This window comes from Penicillium lagena, assembly GCF_028827675.1.
Source record: "Penicillium lagena strain IBT 129212 chromosome Unknown utg000001l_segment0_segment0, whole genome shotgun sequence".
Classification (NCBI taxonomy): Eukaryota; Fungi; Ascomycota; class Eurotiomycetes; order Eurotiales; family Aspergillaceae; genus Penicillium; species Penicillium lagena.
The window spans coordinates 505,028-520,896 of record NW_026623222.1 but is presented as its reverse complement, the minus strand read 5'-3'; the positions used below and the strand labels follow the sequence as shown (position 1 = coordinate 520,896).

Sequence of the window (15,869 nt, the reverse complement as noted above, 5' to 3'; positions counted from 1 at the left end):
TTGATCTCCGACGGGTGAAGGGCGTCCAATTGCCCCGGACAGGCAGACTAGCGAATTCAGACATAAATGACCTATGGCTAGCACTTCCTGGCTGGCTCCCGGGTCATCATTATTCTTGGCTGTCTGCAGTACTTCTGCTGACTGGGCTACACCACCATGACATACGCCGACGAAGACCCTTCTCAGAACCACTTCAGCGGCACAGAATCTCTCGACCGACTGCGCGCTCTCTTGCCCGGCCCTATTGCCAGGCCTTCCACTCCCGATGTCGCCTCCCTACCAACCACGACCGTCGCGCGGCGGCGTGCCTCAAGTGTCGCCACCTCCCTCGATCAGGATGAACACCTCCCCGAGAAGATCGCGGAGCAGCAGGAGCACGGAGCCGGCGTGACGGATCCAGTCGCAGAGAAGGAAACGGTTCTCTACCTGGCATACGGGTCCAATCTGGCGTCCAAGACTTTTCGCGGTGCACGTGGCATCAAGCCACTGTCGCAGATCAATGTACTCGTGCCTGAGCTGCGGTTGACTTTCGATCTGCCCGGCATTCCATACGCCGAGCCGTGTTTCGCGGGCACCCAGTTCCGCGATCCAGAGGAAGCAGATGTCTCGGCAGAGGCAGAAGATGAGGCCTGGTATGTACTCGACAAATCCTCCGTGTCGGAGAAAGCACCGCTCATGGCCGCCGCCGAAGCGCACCGGAATCGATGGCACAAGCCCCTCGTCGGCGTCGTCTACGAAGTCACGCTGGCTGACTACGCTAAGATCATTGCCACAGAGGGCGGTGGACGAGGCTACCGCGACGTCGTTGTCAACTGCCACGCATTCCCGGAGTCGTACAAGCCCGCCGACCCCGTCCCCGAGCATCCAGGGACACCTGCCTTCAAGGTACACACCTTGCTCTCACCCGCGGCCGACGAAGCGCGACGGCGGAAACAATCCGGGGTTACCCTCACACATGCGGCACGGACCGCCTGTGGTCTCAGCGCGCTCTGCCTCAAATCCGAGCCGCATCTCCGTCCGGATCCCGAGTATGCGCAGCCGTCGGCCCGGTATCTGAATCTGCTCACGACTGGTGCTGCGGAGCACCAGCTTCCTACCGCTTATCAGGAATATCTGGCTCAGATCCGGCCGTATCGGATCACTTCCACACGGCAGAAGATCGGGAAGGTTTTGTTCCTTGGTATCTGGGCACCCCCGGTGCTGGCAATTATCACGTTGTCGAAGTTGTTTGCCAGGCCCGACGGGCGCAGTCCGCCGTGGATAGTGACATTGGCCAATTTGGTGTTTGGGGCGCTGTGGAAGAGTTATGATCTGGCTTTTGTCAAGTTGTTTGGGGATGGAGAGCGGACGACCGAGCCTGATGATACCCTTTGAAAAGCTCATTGTACTATATCATGCTCGCCACTTTGTGTATATATAGCTTGATGATATAACTCCAATCTTACGCGATTTACAATCGGCTCTGCTTCTACGGGTCGTAGGTAGAATGTCACAACAAAGGAAATTAATTCAGGGATTCCTCGAGCACACAGTTTTCAAAAGACAAAAAGGAATATATCTAGGATACACAGATACAAGGGGGTGCTCGCAGCGTTCTAACAACACAAGGCCAACGACCATAAATGAACACAACAGATCAGTCAGGCAAGACAGGCCAGGAGCAGGATCGGTCTGCCCCCATCACGCCCCATCTTTCTCACTCATAACAGTCGTGCGGCGACACACTCAGCGGCGGGGCCGGATCGGGGGCTGTACACGATCTTTCGCGACTTGATCGGCGACCACTTGTAACGCTTGACCCAAACGCTGATGGCGAACAGACCGGTCAGGAGAGTGATGGCCTTGACACCCATCTTCTTGCGGTCGTCCATCTCGGGCTCGGCGGACCAGTTCAGGAACTCGACGACGTCCTTGGCCATCTGGGAAGTGGTGGCGGGAGTGCCGTCCTCGTACTCAACGACACCGTCGAAAAGGACACGGGCCATAGCAATGCCTGCAGGCCCAATTAGCTTTGCGGTTTGACATAACATCCCCAAATCACTACATACCGGTACCAGGGAAGTAAGGGTTGAAGTTCATGCCCGCAGCGACGCTGGCGCCCGCCGGGGGCTCATCGGGGTAGCCGGTCAGCAGGTTGAACACGTAGTTGCAGCCACCGTGACGGCCCTTAATGATCAAGCTGAGATCCGGGGGTAGAGCACCACCGTTGGCAGCACGAGCAGCCTCGTCGTTCTTGTAAGGGGGCGGGATGTAGTCCGACAGCTTTCCGGGCCGCTTCTCGAGCTCGCCCTCGTCGTTGGGCTCGGTGTCGTACTCGTTGTCTTCGGCCATGGCCTTCATCTCATCCACGGTGTGCATGACACCAACGAACGAGCGCCATGGGACACGGGTCAGGGAGTGGCAGCTGGCGCAGACTTCGCGGTAAACCTGGAAACCGCGGCGGAGGCTTTTGGGGGCTGTTAGTGTCCACCGGTCGCGACGGCATGGGAGTGAAAAAACTTACGCGGCATGGTCGAAGGTCTTGTTGAAGCGCTCATGCACCCAGGGGTACTGGGTGGGGTGCAATCTGAAAAGAAAATCACAAGTTAGTCCAACTGCTCGTTGATCGCACAATCCTCGGTTCGGCGTCACGGGGCGACCCGGGTAGTCCACCACGAGGGAATTCACTCACCCCTCCTCAGCAGGGGTCATGGCGAATGCCTCCTGGCCATAGAGATGGTAGTACCACGCGGCAGAACCGGCAGCCGCGGCCGTTGCGAGGGACGCAGTGATTGTGAGAGAGAAGGGGGAGCTGGCGGATTCGGCACCGGCGGCGGTGGAAGAGGCACGCTATCGGGTATGTCAGTCAATGGCCGAAAATCAATGGCTCCCGAGCTGGGCCAGCGATTGCCCTCTCTGTCGGAACTCAATGGATGGATTGGAGTGTGGACGAGGCGTACCGTGGCCGTCTTGCCGAGCGACTGGCGTGCGATGGCCCGGGAGGGCACGCGCAGGGCGGAACGTGCCAGCATGGCGAAATCGACCCTCCGATCAAGGTGAATGGATGGGAGCGCAGCAGCGAAGCAGGAAGGGAGGGTGGTGGGGGAGGGAGGAGGAGGGCGTGGTGAGGGAAGAAGCGGTAGTGGAAGAGAAGAAGTGGAAGAGTCTTAGGTTAGGGGATTACGTACACGCTCATTGGCTGCTGCTCAACCCCGACCCGGTGAAAACCGCGAATAATTCTCGGGAGACTCGACATCGTGTCGTATATTGTTTTCAGGAAAGAACCAGGAGGAAAGAACTTCTCCTAACCAGATTTTAAAATTAAAGGAGCTAATCATTCGAGACAGCAGGATGTTTGTTTTCAGGCGTTGAACATTTGCAATAGGTAAAGAGGTAAACATTCTCGCTGCACAATGCCCTACAATGATGTCTCGACTGCTGTGAATCGGACACTATTTGACATGGGTATTTCTGGGGGTTTGGTAACCGGCTAACGGAGGTTAGGAGTAGATAGTGTTATGAATAGTGTTTTGTGTGCAAGTATATATTTGGTGAGAGGTCAAGCACACTCACTATAAGAACCAACCACTCAACCTTGATGTTTTATTTGCCCAGCTTTGTGGCATAAAGATAATCTTTTGCAATAATAATATCCAATCATCTACTTACATATGTTTCTGTCGCACGAATTATATCTGACCCTGTTCCCCTCCCCCTTCGGTTCTGCCGACGGCGGTGAGACCACCACTGATCTGTGCCGATCGTGGAATGTGTCTCCGATTGCAGAACAAAAAAGAAGTGCTACATCCTGGGTGCTCATGATGCGACCCTGACTTGGTTTGCCTCAATGGTCCATCTCTGATCCACTGTACTATTCTCGGCACTTCTCTTCTGCCCCGAACCTGCCCCGCTCCACAACAACCACCCCCAGAGATCTGGTGTCTAAGCACTCCAGAAACAGCTGTGTGGCCTAGGGCTGGCCACCTGAGGTCATTTCTGGCATTTCCGATGAACAGTTCAAGATCCCAAGATGCCAAATCCCAAGAAAGGCTCAAGGCCCGCCACTCCGCGTCGAGATGTGTTGGCCTCGCTGCGGATGGCGTCTATGGAAGAGATCTCCCGAGCATCTCTTCCAGCAGGTGCGTGCAAAAAGGAAAAAGCTCCTTCCGACAAGATTTACTGACAGCTAGCAGAGATCATAGCGCTGATTTTTGAGCACCTGGGCCCCGTCGACCTCGTCCGAGCCGCGCGTTGTTCCAAGCTTATGCACGAAATGGCCTACGATGACACGCGGTGGGTCCAGCGATTGAAGCGAATAGGCTGCTGGGATGAAACCGAAGCGCGAAAGCACAACGAGAAGATTTATGAATCGATTGCCAACCTGGAAACTGCGGAAAAAGAAGAGACCAAAGCGAGTAAGGACGGTGCCCTTCCTACAATATCTATCGAACAAAATCTTGCCGATGGATTCGACAAGATAGACCTGGTCAATACGGCTCCCCAGCCAGATATACTCGCGCCCGTGGATGACCCTATACTGGGCGCGCTGAAGCAAGCCAAGTCTATTCGAGGCGAGGCACGGCAGGAATACGGAAAGATCCACGCTGCATTGGCACCGTTTTATGACGACATAGGACGATCAGGGCCATCATTAGATGGTCTGGTTTTCACGAAGTATAAAGACCCGGAATCTCAAGCGCAGTTATTATCGCAACTGCTGGCATTTGCGAAATGTGACATAACAGAAGGATGGAAAGAGCGGACAGATCAATTAGAGACGACGGTGTCAATGTTTGAGACTGCCGCGCTGAACGAATTCCGGAAAGGATACGAAAACGATGACATTGAGGGCACGATGCGGAAATATGCCCATGTATTGTGGACGCTGAATGGCGGCAACTCGGCCGTCGAACTTTTCATTCATCACAACCATCTGATGACACAAAAGTCTGAACTGGGGAGGGTTGCTGACTGCATTGATGAGTCGACGGGTAATGTGAAGTTGCAACATACCCAGGCCTTCTTGACCCGCCTGAGCGTTGCCTACAATGAGCAAGTCTCGATTATGAACCGGGCTTTCCCCCAAAATATGAATGTGGCGTCTCCTTTTATGGAGAAAGTTGGCCAGGACGTGCTGTATCCCTTTCTGACGGCCATATTTGACGAACTGCACCGCAGCAACATGGAGTCGTACCTTACGGCCGTCTCGGTGACCTTTGTCCAGTGTATGAACCTATCAGAAGCCCTATTACCCTCGCGAAGCTCTGGAGACAAGTTTGACGAGTACCTGGACAAGGTGATCACCAGAATTTTCGAACCGCACATTGACCTGTATTTGGCTGAAGAGCTGGACTTTTTCCGGAAGGCATCCGAGGCCGCGGTGGCTGACTGGGACCGACAACTGTCTGAACAGGCTGCTTCTACGGAGTCATACTTGATGTCTAACATTAATCGACAGGCAGATAAGCGGGACTTCCTGACTTCGTTCAAGAAAGTCATCATGATGCCCGTGAACATTCTGCCCAGTTTTTCCGGAAAAGCACCCGAAGAACCCAAATCAGACTCAGAAACGAATGGACGCAATTCGCCAGCAATCAAGAGCCCTAACCGGTTTTCGACCATTTCATCACCAACTCCGGTACCCATGGAGGAAGCCCCGACCACCGAACTGGCCGCCAAAGCGGCAATCATGAAATCGAAGATGGAAGGCATTCGGTCTCTATTCAGCATTGAAATCGCTCTGAGTCTTGTTCACTCCGCAAAGACGAGCCTGGAGAGAGCGGCCCAGTTTGTGCGACTGGGTGGAGAGACTGGCAGGATCGCGAAGCAGCAGTGCGAGGCGATTTTTGTATCATTACTCCGAATTCTGGGGCACCAACATGTTATCGTTGGGTTTGACAAGGCCGTCGATCATCTCTCCAACTATCGACCACGCGAGCACGAAGAGCGCGACCAGTCTGGGGTTGAGCCTCTTGTGACCTTTTTGGAGCTGGTCAATGTCGGCGATTTGATCTTGCAGATGATGGACGTGTTCTACGAGCAGGAACTTATCGGCACAAGACTGACCGACCGGAATGACTTCGTCGACCCTGCTGTGAAGGAGAAGAAGAAATTCGAGCAGATGCTGGACGAGCGGGTAGCAGCCGGTCTGAATAAGGGTATTGATGTCCTCATGGAGGAAATAGACTATATTCTTGCAACTCGACAGCTGGCCACTGATTTCAACCCGGGCGTTTCTGCAGATCCACACCGGCAGACAATGGACGTGGGTGTCAGTGAAGCAGCCGCGGCTGTGGTTGACGTGGCGTCCTCGCACACACAGATGCTGGTGGGAAGCACCGACAAGAGCACGCTGGACGTTTTCAACCAAGAGGTGGGACTGCGACTTTTCACAGCATTGTGCAAGCATCTCAAGCGACAGCGGATCAGTGTCGAGGGATCCCTGAAGCTAATAAGGTATGTCAAAGCCCTCTTTTCTTGTGGTTCATTACTAACCAGCCACAGTGACATGAACCACTACTTCAAATTCGTACAGACGCTGAGGAACAACGAGCTCCTCCTCTACTTCAAGGCCTTCCGCGAGCTGGCCCAGATCTACTTGATTGACCCGTCGGACGCCAAAGAGCTGGCAACGCTCATCGCTGATGCGGAGCGATTTCAAGGCATCTGGCGCGTGGAGGAGGTGTACGACTTTGCCGAACGGCGCGCCGATTGGTACCAGGTGAAACGTGATGTGGAACGGGCTATGTATGGCATTGGGTGCAGCGTGATGTAGATATTCTCCTCAGTATCTAGAGATTTGCATAGCGATATTTACACAATAAGCATTTACGGGTCATGACAGGCAGACACATTCAACTCTGACTATCATTTCATACAATCACTGCGCCGAATTCCACTGACTGCGAGCCCAGATCTGGACGATTGGCCGCCAGTTTGCATCAATAGATTCGTTGGCCCCCAAACTGTTTATTTTCCTGTTATCTTGGCAACCACTAATTAGCCCTAACTGCATCGCCCACTTTACCCAAAGCTCTATAGATCTCAATTCTTTCCTTTAGATTTATGCATTATGTCTTTCAAATTAATTAATTCATGTCAAAAATAATTTCAGCAGTCAATGCTCAATCCGGCGCACAGGCCGTGCGCCGGATGCTACCATCCAACCAGTGACGTCAACAGCGGCTGCTGGAACACGATGAAACGCTTTGCCCTGAGACCCGGCGAGACTCCCCCTGACGATAGGCACAGAAAGCACGATTCAGAGAAATGTACTCACCCTGCTTCGATTGAGACTGGGAAACCTCCGCCGTATTTAGTTTTAGTTTCTAATCTTGGGCTGGACCCGGGTGGTGTCTGAATGTCACGATAATATAATGGCTCACGATAATATAATGGCTCACGATAATATGATGGCTCATAGACTTCCCGCAGACCTTGTTCCTTGGATCCGGATAAAAGACTATGACATCTTCTCCAGGTACTGTGCTGCCCTGACATTAGGCTACCTCTATTACCTACATCATTGCCCGCTTAGCTCGGACGGTCTTTTTGACTTTTCTCTATCCTAGTACAATAGGGGACCAATTCATCCACGATCGGAGAAAGAAAACACTGCATGCTTCCAATTCAGAAAATGCAGTGATATTACAGTATCTTCAATACTCCAGTATACATGCATATACCAGGCATGATGGCCACCGGCAGCCTAGTCTCATGGCACTGGCTTCTTCTGATCATCTTCAATGTCATTGCGTCCGCCGACGAGGTCATCATGGTAAAAGACGAAACCACCGCCACCGTGACCGCCATACCCACCTCACCACATCCACCCTCTTATACCTCGAAAACCGACTTCAAATCCGCCGTCCTGCAAGCGACTAACGACTACAGGACTGTCCACGAGGCAAGTCCACTATCATGGAACGAGACTCTAGAGAAGTACGCGAAGAACTGGGCCGAAAAGTGTATATGGGAACACTCGGTATGCATTCTTCATTTCTTGATATTGTGAATCTATGAACTGACTATTGCGTAGGGTGGCCCCTACGGCGAGAACCTTGCATTTGGGTACGCCAATGCCACCGCCGCTGTGGACGCATGGGGGAACGAGGGCGCCGAGTATAACTACGAAAAACCCACCGGCTTCACGGAGAAGACAGGCCATTTTACGCAGTTGGTATGGCGGTCTACCACGGAGGTGGGCTGTGCGGCCATTGACTGCGGGTATACGGATAAATCTAGATATAGTCGGCGAGGTCTTGTTCTGGATGATCGAGCTGCAGATGGGACTTCTCGCGCCCAAGGATGGTATGTCGTGTGCGAATATAGACCAGGAGGCAACGTCGTTGGCGACCACAATGAGTTCTTTCGGAAGAATGTTCGCGCGGCAAACTCTTCCATGACCACCACAAGCCCAGGCACGCGGCCGTCGGTCGTGGCCTTGTTTTTGCTGGGGACGGTGGGAATCGGGTTTGGATTATATGGATGAATATGGATCACGGTGTCTACCAGGAGAAGAATAGATATAGAATGAACAGTTTGCAGCCAGGTTGCAACAGTAGATCCGTAGGCATCTCTCATGCTATCCACATTGCACATCAAGGATTCATCATCGCGCACACAAGCTCGACCTAATGGTTTTGAGGGCGTCCCGTATATCGCCGAAGGGACCAGCAGACAAAGACGAAAACAAAAGAAAAACATTATATGCGATGGAAACAAATTCATCAGAGGACGACCTCCTCGGTCTCCTCGATAATCTCCTCCACCAACTCCTCGACCACTGTCTCGCCCTCGTCCGTGCCGGCGGGTGGTGCATCCAGAGCATTCTTGGGCGAGTCGGCGTCCTCGGGCAGACCGAAGGCCTCCCTCTCCTCGGCCAGGAGTTCCTTCTCGCGCTGGATCCAGGCAGCCCACTCGTTGAGCACGCGCTTCCGTGTCTCCACCACAGCAGTGTTGGCAATGTCCACGGCGTACTTGTCTTCCTCCTCGAACTCCTTCGAGTACTCGCGCAGGTTCTTGCGCACCTGCTTCTGCTCCTCCTTGCTGAGCAGAGTAGCAGGGCGTGGGCGCCAGCTGAACTGCTTGAACTTTTCGGTGGGGTTCTCGGACAAGGTGGTGCCGGAGAAAGTGTGCATGTTCCAGCCATTTTCCATCTAGTATCCCGAGTTAGTAAATGAAGTAGACAGGGAGAAAAAAGAAACACCAGGACTTACCGAGTGAGTCCACACACTGGCGCTGCTGACCACGTAGCGGCCAGTGGGATCCCAGTCAATGTCGGTCACACCGTAGTGCTCGGCCGTCTTCATCAGCTGGAGGTTGGCCGCCAGATCCTTCTCAGCCTCAACCTTCTCGCCCTCAAAGTCCATATCCCAGAAGTCCATGTCAAAGCTAGATTGCGAGTGCACGGTTGCCACCACGACAAACCGGCCCTTTGGCGACCAGTAGATGCCATTGCTGGTCTTCTTCTCGACGGTCCGAACCAGCTTGAAGTTGCCGGCTGTGCTGCCCTTTTTCTCCGTAGCAAAGAAAGACACGGCCGTCTTAGGGGGGCGGCGGAGCCGGTCGGGGTCTCGCCCGTGGTGATGAGAACAAATCGAGAGCCGTTGGGCTCCCAGGCAAAGTTGATCACTGTGTCCTTGAGACTGTCAACCACCTCCACCGGAACGCCCTTCTCCTTCACCCGGAAGATTTCCAAGTTGGTTGCCATCGACTTCTTGGACTTGGAGTGACGATCGACCTTGACGCAGACGTAGGCACCTTGCGATTGCCAGTGCAGCTTGACATCAGACACGTTGAACAGGTTTCGCGTTCGCACGATCTCCTTCGTTGGCACGGTCATCATCGCCACACGAGCCGGGTTGCTGCCAATTTCGGGAGTCCAGAAGCAGAGAAGCTGCTCGTATTGCTTCGTACCTTCCCGGCTGACCGTGGCCGGAGACCACTCAAAGTCATTCACGCCCTCAATCTTCACCGAGGTCTTGCCCAGCAGGTTCATCCGGGGTAGCTCGTAGATGGAGAGCGACTGGCCCTGGAGCATGCGCGCCACATACTTCTCATCCGCGGACCACTTGAACGCGGGCCACTGGACCTTCTTCTTAGGCTGCATCTCGCCCTCGGGAATAGGGCCTGCGGTTAGGTCGTGCGAGACAAACGACCGGAGAGGCTTGCCCGACTCGATATCCCAAACGATGATGTTCTTTCCATCCTCCTCATAGGTCAGGACCGGCTGGCCTTCCTCCACCTGGATTGGCCGCGACGACCAGGTTGTAATGTACCCCTCAAGTGGCGAAAATTCAATGAGCTGCACGAACGGGTGGGGGAATTGTTTTTGTTTCGAGAAGGATGCCCCGCCCCAGAGCTGCACACCCTGTGGGTGGACGGAAGCAAGGTATGTACCCTTGGGGGACCATTGCACGAAAAGTTGTGTCCAGTGAGCGCGGTCGACGACGTTTTCCGGTGGGTTGCCCTTGTTGTTCCAGAACACGCCCACCTTGTCGCCCCGGTAGAGGGCGAACTGGTCACGGGCGTTGGCATCACCCATCCACGAGCGCAGGTGCTCCTTCTCCTTGAACGGCTCCATCTCGGGCGCCTTGTATTCCTCCTCCACGCGGCCCTCGCGGCCGTAGCGCTCAATATCCATCAACTTGTTCACCTGCAGAGTGTGCTTCTTGTCGAGAGGGGTGCCGTGCAGCTGCTTGACGGCGGCGACAGCTTGTTCGGGGGTTTCGTACTCGACAAAGGCGAACCTGTAAACTGATTAAAAAATGTATTTTCCAACCCGGATCACTTCACGCACCCTTCGGACATGCCCTTGTCGGTGAGCGGCATGAAAACCGCATCTTCGGAGGTGTGGCCCACGGCATTGAGTTTTCTCAAAAGGAATTTGACCAGTTTCTGCTTGCTGTCGGCGGGCACGACGGGGAGTCCGTCGATGACGATGAATGTGTCCAAGCCCTCCTCGAGTTTGACTTCGTACTGCGCCTTGAGATCTGGGTGGGTGTTAGATAGAGGGGCCCATTTGAGAACAATGAAAATCCATCGCACGCACCAGAGAAGTCAACCTCTTCCTCCTCCTCCTCGTGGAGGTCCTGTTCGGACAAAGTATCGAAGCTGGGCGCCATACTGGGTGTGAATCCGACTGGCGAGGGTGCTGGGACACAGAGGGATGTGGAAAAACTGCCTCTCGGTCTTGGATCGAAAAATAATCCACAATCCGCCGCGCCTTTCTTTGTGCGCGCTGACTAACCACCAAGTCACATGATTTTGTCGCTGACTCAGCACCTTCCCCAGCTTCCCGGATCGGAGCCAGCCAGCCAGCCAGTGTTCAGCAGAGCATGCGAATCCCTGCGTGCTTTTTCTGAGAAGAATCGAGCTGCTGGTCTGTCCGCTTGGGTGTTCGTGGTGTCGGCGCATTGCGTGTATTTCTCATTACTCTTCGATCTCTAGTCTCTACTCGGTCACCTCTTCCGTCCCAATGCCCCGCCGGTCCTAAGCGCCAGTGCGACCTTTGGTATAGGTACCTCTCTACCTCACCTGACATCTCTCCCGAACCTCTTCGCACGCCTTCCCTCCCAGCGCACCTAGCATTGGGCAACCGACTTGTTCCAACAGCAATTGCCTTTTTGGTCTTGGTCGCCAGGGATTCTACACCTGCTGCCCAGCCAAGATGTCGCGTAAGTCCCCCGTCGTCATCCCGGCGCCAACTGCCGAGGCTGTTCAGCTTCCTAAACTGAACCCGGGCCTTGCACCACAGTCTCATCTGACAAGCGCGCTCGGTACACCGAGATCATCGATTCGATCCTTGCCAAAAGCGACCTCAACACCATCTCCGAGAAACGGATTCGCAAAGGTCTCCAAGATGTCATTGGCTACGATCTCACTCCGCAGAAGGTCCATCTCTGCCCAACTACGAGCATATTGACGGGGCTTACATTTATCTGTACAGACTGAGATCAAGCAGCTCATCATGGAGCGGTTCGATATTGTCGCTGAACGAAATGGCGTTGCGGCGTCACCCGAGGCAACTCCCGCGTCCAATGGCGTCGGAGATGGCGAGTCGGTCTCGGGTGCGGTTCCCTCTCCTCCACCATCGTCCTCACCGGTGAAACGCGATCCTGATAGCGACGAAGGGTCCGAGCCGACTAGAGGCGCGCCCCCCACCAAAAAGCGGAAGCCCGATGTCGACGCGGACGCCTTGTTCGCAGCCAAGCTGCAGGCGGAGGAGAATCTGCGCGCACGACCTACAAGAGGGGGTGGCCCCCGGCGAACAGCTCCCACTAAGAAGCGGAGCAAGGCCAAGACTGCGAAACGGATTAAGGCTGAAGATGACTCCGATATCGAGTCGGGCTCGGACACCAAGAAGGAGGTCAACCGGACCGGTGGATTCCATGTGAGCTTGATACCCTATCCGTATCCCAGATCTAACTGACCCTCTTCCAGAAACCGCTCAACCTTTCGCCGCCCTTGTCCGCATTGCTCGGCGAGGTCACGGTGCGTTTTTCTTGACTGAATTAGCGGTGTATGCTAATTTTATATAGCTGTCTCGACCTCAGACGGTGAAGAAGGTCTGGCAGTACATCCGTGACCACGACCTGCAGGACCCAAGCGACCGCCGACAGATCCGCTGTGATGAGGCCATGCGCGCCGTCTTCAAACAGGACCGGGTCCACATGTTCACCATGACCAAGATCCTGAACCAGAACCTGTACAACCCGGACGAATAGTCTGCGCTTCTGGAAATGCCTCTAACGAATTTCCTGTTCTCCCCCTTCTGGTTTTCTGCAATGCATGGGGATGCCGGCGCGATTTCTTTCCATCATCAGTTACCCGACCCTGTCTCCTTCTGGCACGCTTGCTGCTCACGCCGGACCGCATAGTTACTCCGTACTGGTTTTTGATTTTTGATGTGTTCTTTGTTTTCTGCTCTCCAGCGGGAGTTGGTGCAGTCTTCCAGTGGCGACTGATCATTTTGAGATCAATAGGACCATTTTCGAAGACCTTGAATATGGACATTTTTTCCCTGTCCTTGCAAGTTCGTAGATGGTGGCATAACATTTGTGCTGCTGTTTGTAGATAGCGCGTTATCGCTCCGCCTGGGCGATCAGTCAGCAACTCCCGCACTCCTAACTTTTTCCCACCCACTCCATTACGTTCTCGCCCTGTGATTCTTTGACATTGGTGCCCCCGCTGCTTCAATCTTGACTCGCAATGGCCGATAACCACCCTGTTTCAGAGTCAAACAGCCAGCCCCGCGGTGGCCGTCGTCGCGGGCGCGGTGGAGGGGCTTCTTCTGGCCGTGGGGAGCCGCACCGCCAACCCGCCGACGCTACAAGAGGCTCCAGGACTCGTGGCCGGGGAGGCCAACGCAGTGGTGGACGCGACAAACAGACTCCAAATACTGAATCTACCACACCCGATGCACGCTTAACTGCACCTGCAGCTGAAGGAGGAAAAAAGAAGTTCACACCCGCGACAGACGATGCCGATGATGCCGATGATGGGGAGGTATGCTTTATCTGCGCGTCTAGGGTCGAACATACCTCTGTCTCACCGTGCAATCACCGAACCTGTCATATTTGTGCGCTGAGACTACGGGCACTGTACAAGAACAAAGCTTGTGCTCATTGCCGGGTAGGTTCGCTCTCGGTCCTGCACTAGTCTAGTCAGATTTTAACTGTTCAATGCGCAGACTGAGTCCAATTTTGTGGTTTTCACTGATGATACTACTAAACGGTACGAAGAGTTCCAACAGAAGGACTTTGCCCGGACAGACAAGAACCTTGGCATCCAGTACGAGAACGACGAGATCTTTGAGGACACAGTGCTACTCCTGCGGTACAACTGTCCCGATGGAGACTGTGATGTTGCCTGCCTGGGCTGGCCGGACCTTCATAGACATGTGAAGAACAAACATGGCAAAGTGATGTGGTAAGTCCCAGCTCCTGCCTATCATTTGATTCTTCATTTCTCACCTGTTCGCAACAGTGATCTCTGCACCCGCAACAAGAAAGTCTTTACCCACGAGCACGTCCTGTTCACCATGGCAGAGCTGCGCCGGCATGAAAAGCATGGCGATGATGTTCCTGGTGCTCTAGACCAAAGTGGGTTCAAAGGCCACCCTGAGTGTGGTTTCTGCCACCAGCGTTTCTATGGCGATGATGAGCTCTATACCCACTGCCGTGACAAACACGAGCGATGCCACATCTGTGATCGCCACGCCACCAATCGCCAGCAACAGTACTACATCGACTACAACGCTCTGGAAGGTCACTTCCAAAAGGATCACTTCCTCTGCCTGGACAAGGAGTGCTTGGAAAAAAAGTTTGTGGTTTTCGAGTCCCAGATGGATCTCAAGGCCCACCAACTGGAGGCGCACCCTGATGGTCTCTCCAAGGATGTGCGACGAGATGCTCGAATCGTCGATCTGGCCGAATTTGACCTCCGCAGCCCATACCAGCCGCAGCGCCAGCGCCGTGGTGCTGGCCGCGGTCGCGACCCGAATGCGGAGCCTCTCCCAGCCTCCAGCGCGCAGCCACTGAGACGCGACGAGATGGCCTACCAGCGACAGATGGCCATCCAGAGCGCACAGTCTGTTTCCACGCGGAGCTTTGGTGGTCAGCTCACACGCAACGACACCCAAACTGTTCGCGCCCCGGCACGATCAGCTGCTGGCACACCTGTGCAATCTTCTGCATCGTCGCGAGCTCCCCCACCACCACCGGCAGAGGAATTCGAGAACCTCAGTCTTGCCGCCAACAATGGACCTGTCAGCTCGCAAGACCCGGCGCGGCGTCTACGCCACACAGCCGTGGTTGAGAGGGCCTCGAACCTTCTGCACAACGATGCCACGAAACTCGCGGAGTTCCGTAACAGAGTCTCCAGCTACCGCACCTCCTACATCTCCGCGACCGAGCTCATCGATGCCTTCTTCACTCTCTTCGACACTACCAGTACCGAACTGGGCAAGCTCATCAAGGAACTGGCCGAAATCTACGAGGAGGAGTCCAAGCGATCTAATCTCCTGCAATCCTGGAACGACTGGCGTGCCATCAATGAAGACTATCCAGCCCTCCCAGGCCCAGGTGGCCTCTTGCCTGGCATATCCCCCGGCACCGTTAATGGCGGCGGCGCAGGCGGCAGCCGTGTTCTGCGCTTGAAGTCATCTACCGCCAAATCATCCCGTGCTGCTGTCGGCAGAAGTGGTCCTCTCCCTTCCTCTGCCGCTTCTTCATCCATGAACCCGTTTCCTCCTCTTTCCGCTACCACCGGCGGGTCTTCTCGTCGCAACAATGCCGCCTCTGCCACCCCCTGGGCCACTGCTGCTCCTCCTGCCCTCTCCCGCCCACCCCTCGCCAGCACCTCCAGTCGTTCCTCCCCCAGCATCCCGACTACCTCAAGCCGGGCTGTAGCCTCCTCCGGCGCAGACGCCTTTCCCGCTCTCCCTGCGGCTTCCAAACCCAATGTCATGATGGCCGGTAAGACCCGCGCCTATGTCCGCTGGGATGACCGCCGCGGACCCGCCCCGAGCGCATGGGGCTCAGGTGCAAGCTCGGGCGCTGCCTCGCCGTCTGAGCAGCCATCTGATTTCGACCTGATCGATGGACCCGGCGTTGGTGGTGGCAAAAAGGGCAAGAATAAGAAGGGGAAGCAGACTTTGTTCCATTTCGGGTGATATCCAACCAATCTACCTACCTATGTTGACGCACAGTTTGTCATAGATAATACACGACCTGAAGACGAGGAACTTTTCATGGCTCTACACGATTTACATGTCGTATTTTTTTGTGATGTAATATGGATGTTTTAGCACTTGCAGATAAAATACACTGCGCACTGTGAGACATCATCTATCATACAGTCACAGTAGTGCTATAGCAAAGGTTGAA

General features: G+C 54.6%; 7 protein-coding genes across 7 annotated transcripts; 5 read left to right on the top strand and 2 right to left on the bottom strand.

The window, feature by feature from the left end:
- Nucleotides 1-156: 156 nt before the first annotated feature.
- On the top strand, nt 157-1,374 carry N7510_000209 (uncharacterized protein; the record flags this gene model as incomplete). Its single annotated transcript, XM_056972139.1, has 1 exon — nt 157-1,374. The coding sequence occupies one exon, from the start codon at nt 157-159 to the stop codon at nt 1,372-1,374; it is 1,218 nt and encodes a 405-aa protein (XP_056837256.1).
- Nucleotides 1,375-1,700: 326 nt separating this feature from the next.
- Nucleotides 1,701-3,011, bottom strand: N7510_000208 (ubiquinol--cytochrome-c reductase catalytic subunit CYT1; the record flags this gene model as incomplete). The annotated part of the gene is made up of 5 exons (XM_056972138.1): nt 1,701-1,993; nt 2,049-2,446; nt 2,504-2,566; nt 2,672-2,829; nt 2,940-3,011. 5 exons carry the CDS (start codon nt 3,009-3,011, stop codon nt 1,701-1,703), a joined length of 984 nt encoding a protein of 327 aa, XP_056837255.1.
- Nucleotides 3,012-4,009: 998 nt separating this feature from the next.
- On the top strand, nt 4,010-6,754 carry N7510_000207 (exocyst complex component Sec10 family protein; the record flags this gene model as incomplete). The annotated part of the gene is made up of 3 exons (XM_056972137.1): nt 4,010-4,118; nt 4,173-6,435; nt 6,484-6,754. 3 exons carry the CDS (start codon nt 4,010-4,012, stop codon nt 6,752-6,754), a joined length of 2,643 nt encoding a protein of 880 aa, XP_056837254.1.
- Nucleotides 6,755-7,669: 915 nt separating this feature from the next.
- On the top strand, nt 7,670-8,470 carry N7510_000206 (putative extracellular SCP domain protein Pry1; the record flags this gene model as incomplete). Its single annotated transcript, XM_056972136.1, has 2 exons — nt 7,670-7,963; nt 8,018-8,470. The coding sequence occupies 2 exons, from the start codon at nt 7,670-7,672 to the stop codon at nt 8,468-8,470; spliced, it is 747 nt and encodes a 248-aa protein (XP_056837253.1).
- Nucleotides 8,471-8,708: 238 nt separating this feature from the next.
- EifCb (translation initiation factor eIF3 core subunit b) lies at nt 8,709-11,105 on the bottom strand (the record flags this gene model as incomplete). Its single annotated transcript, XM_056972135.1, has 5 exons — nt 8,709-9,137; nt 9,198-9,524; nt 9,575-10,730; nt 10,781-10,973; nt 11,033-11,105. 5 exons carry the CDS (start codon nt 11,103-11,105, stop codon nt 8,709-8,711), a joined length of 2,178 nt encoding a protein of 725 aa, XP_056837252.1.
- Nucleotides 11,106-11,650: 545 nt separating this feature from the next.
- On the top strand, nt 11,651-12,707 carry N7510_000204 (SWIB/MDM2 domain protein; the record flags this gene model as incomplete). The annotated part of the gene is made up of 5 exons (XM_056972134.1): nt 11,651-11,657; nt 11,738-11,874; nt 11,930-12,373; nt 12,424-12,474; nt 12,522-12,707. 5 exons carry the CDS (start codon nt 11,651-11,653, stop codon nt 12,705-12,707), a joined length of 825 nt encoding a protein of 274 aa, XP_056837251.1.
- Nucleotides 12,708-13,191: 484 nt separating this feature from the next.
- N7510_000203 (E3 ubiquitin-protein ligase HEL2) lies at nt 13,192-15,655 on the top strand (the record flags this gene model as incomplete). The annotated part of the gene is made up of 3 exons (XM_056972133.1): nt 13,192-13,614; nt 13,673-13,908; nt 13,969-15,655. 3 exons carry the CDS (start codon nt 13,192-13,194, stop codon nt 15,653-15,655), a joined length of 2,346 nt encoding a protein of 781 aa, XP_056837250.1.
- Nucleotides 15,656-15,869: the final 214 nt, after the last annotated feature.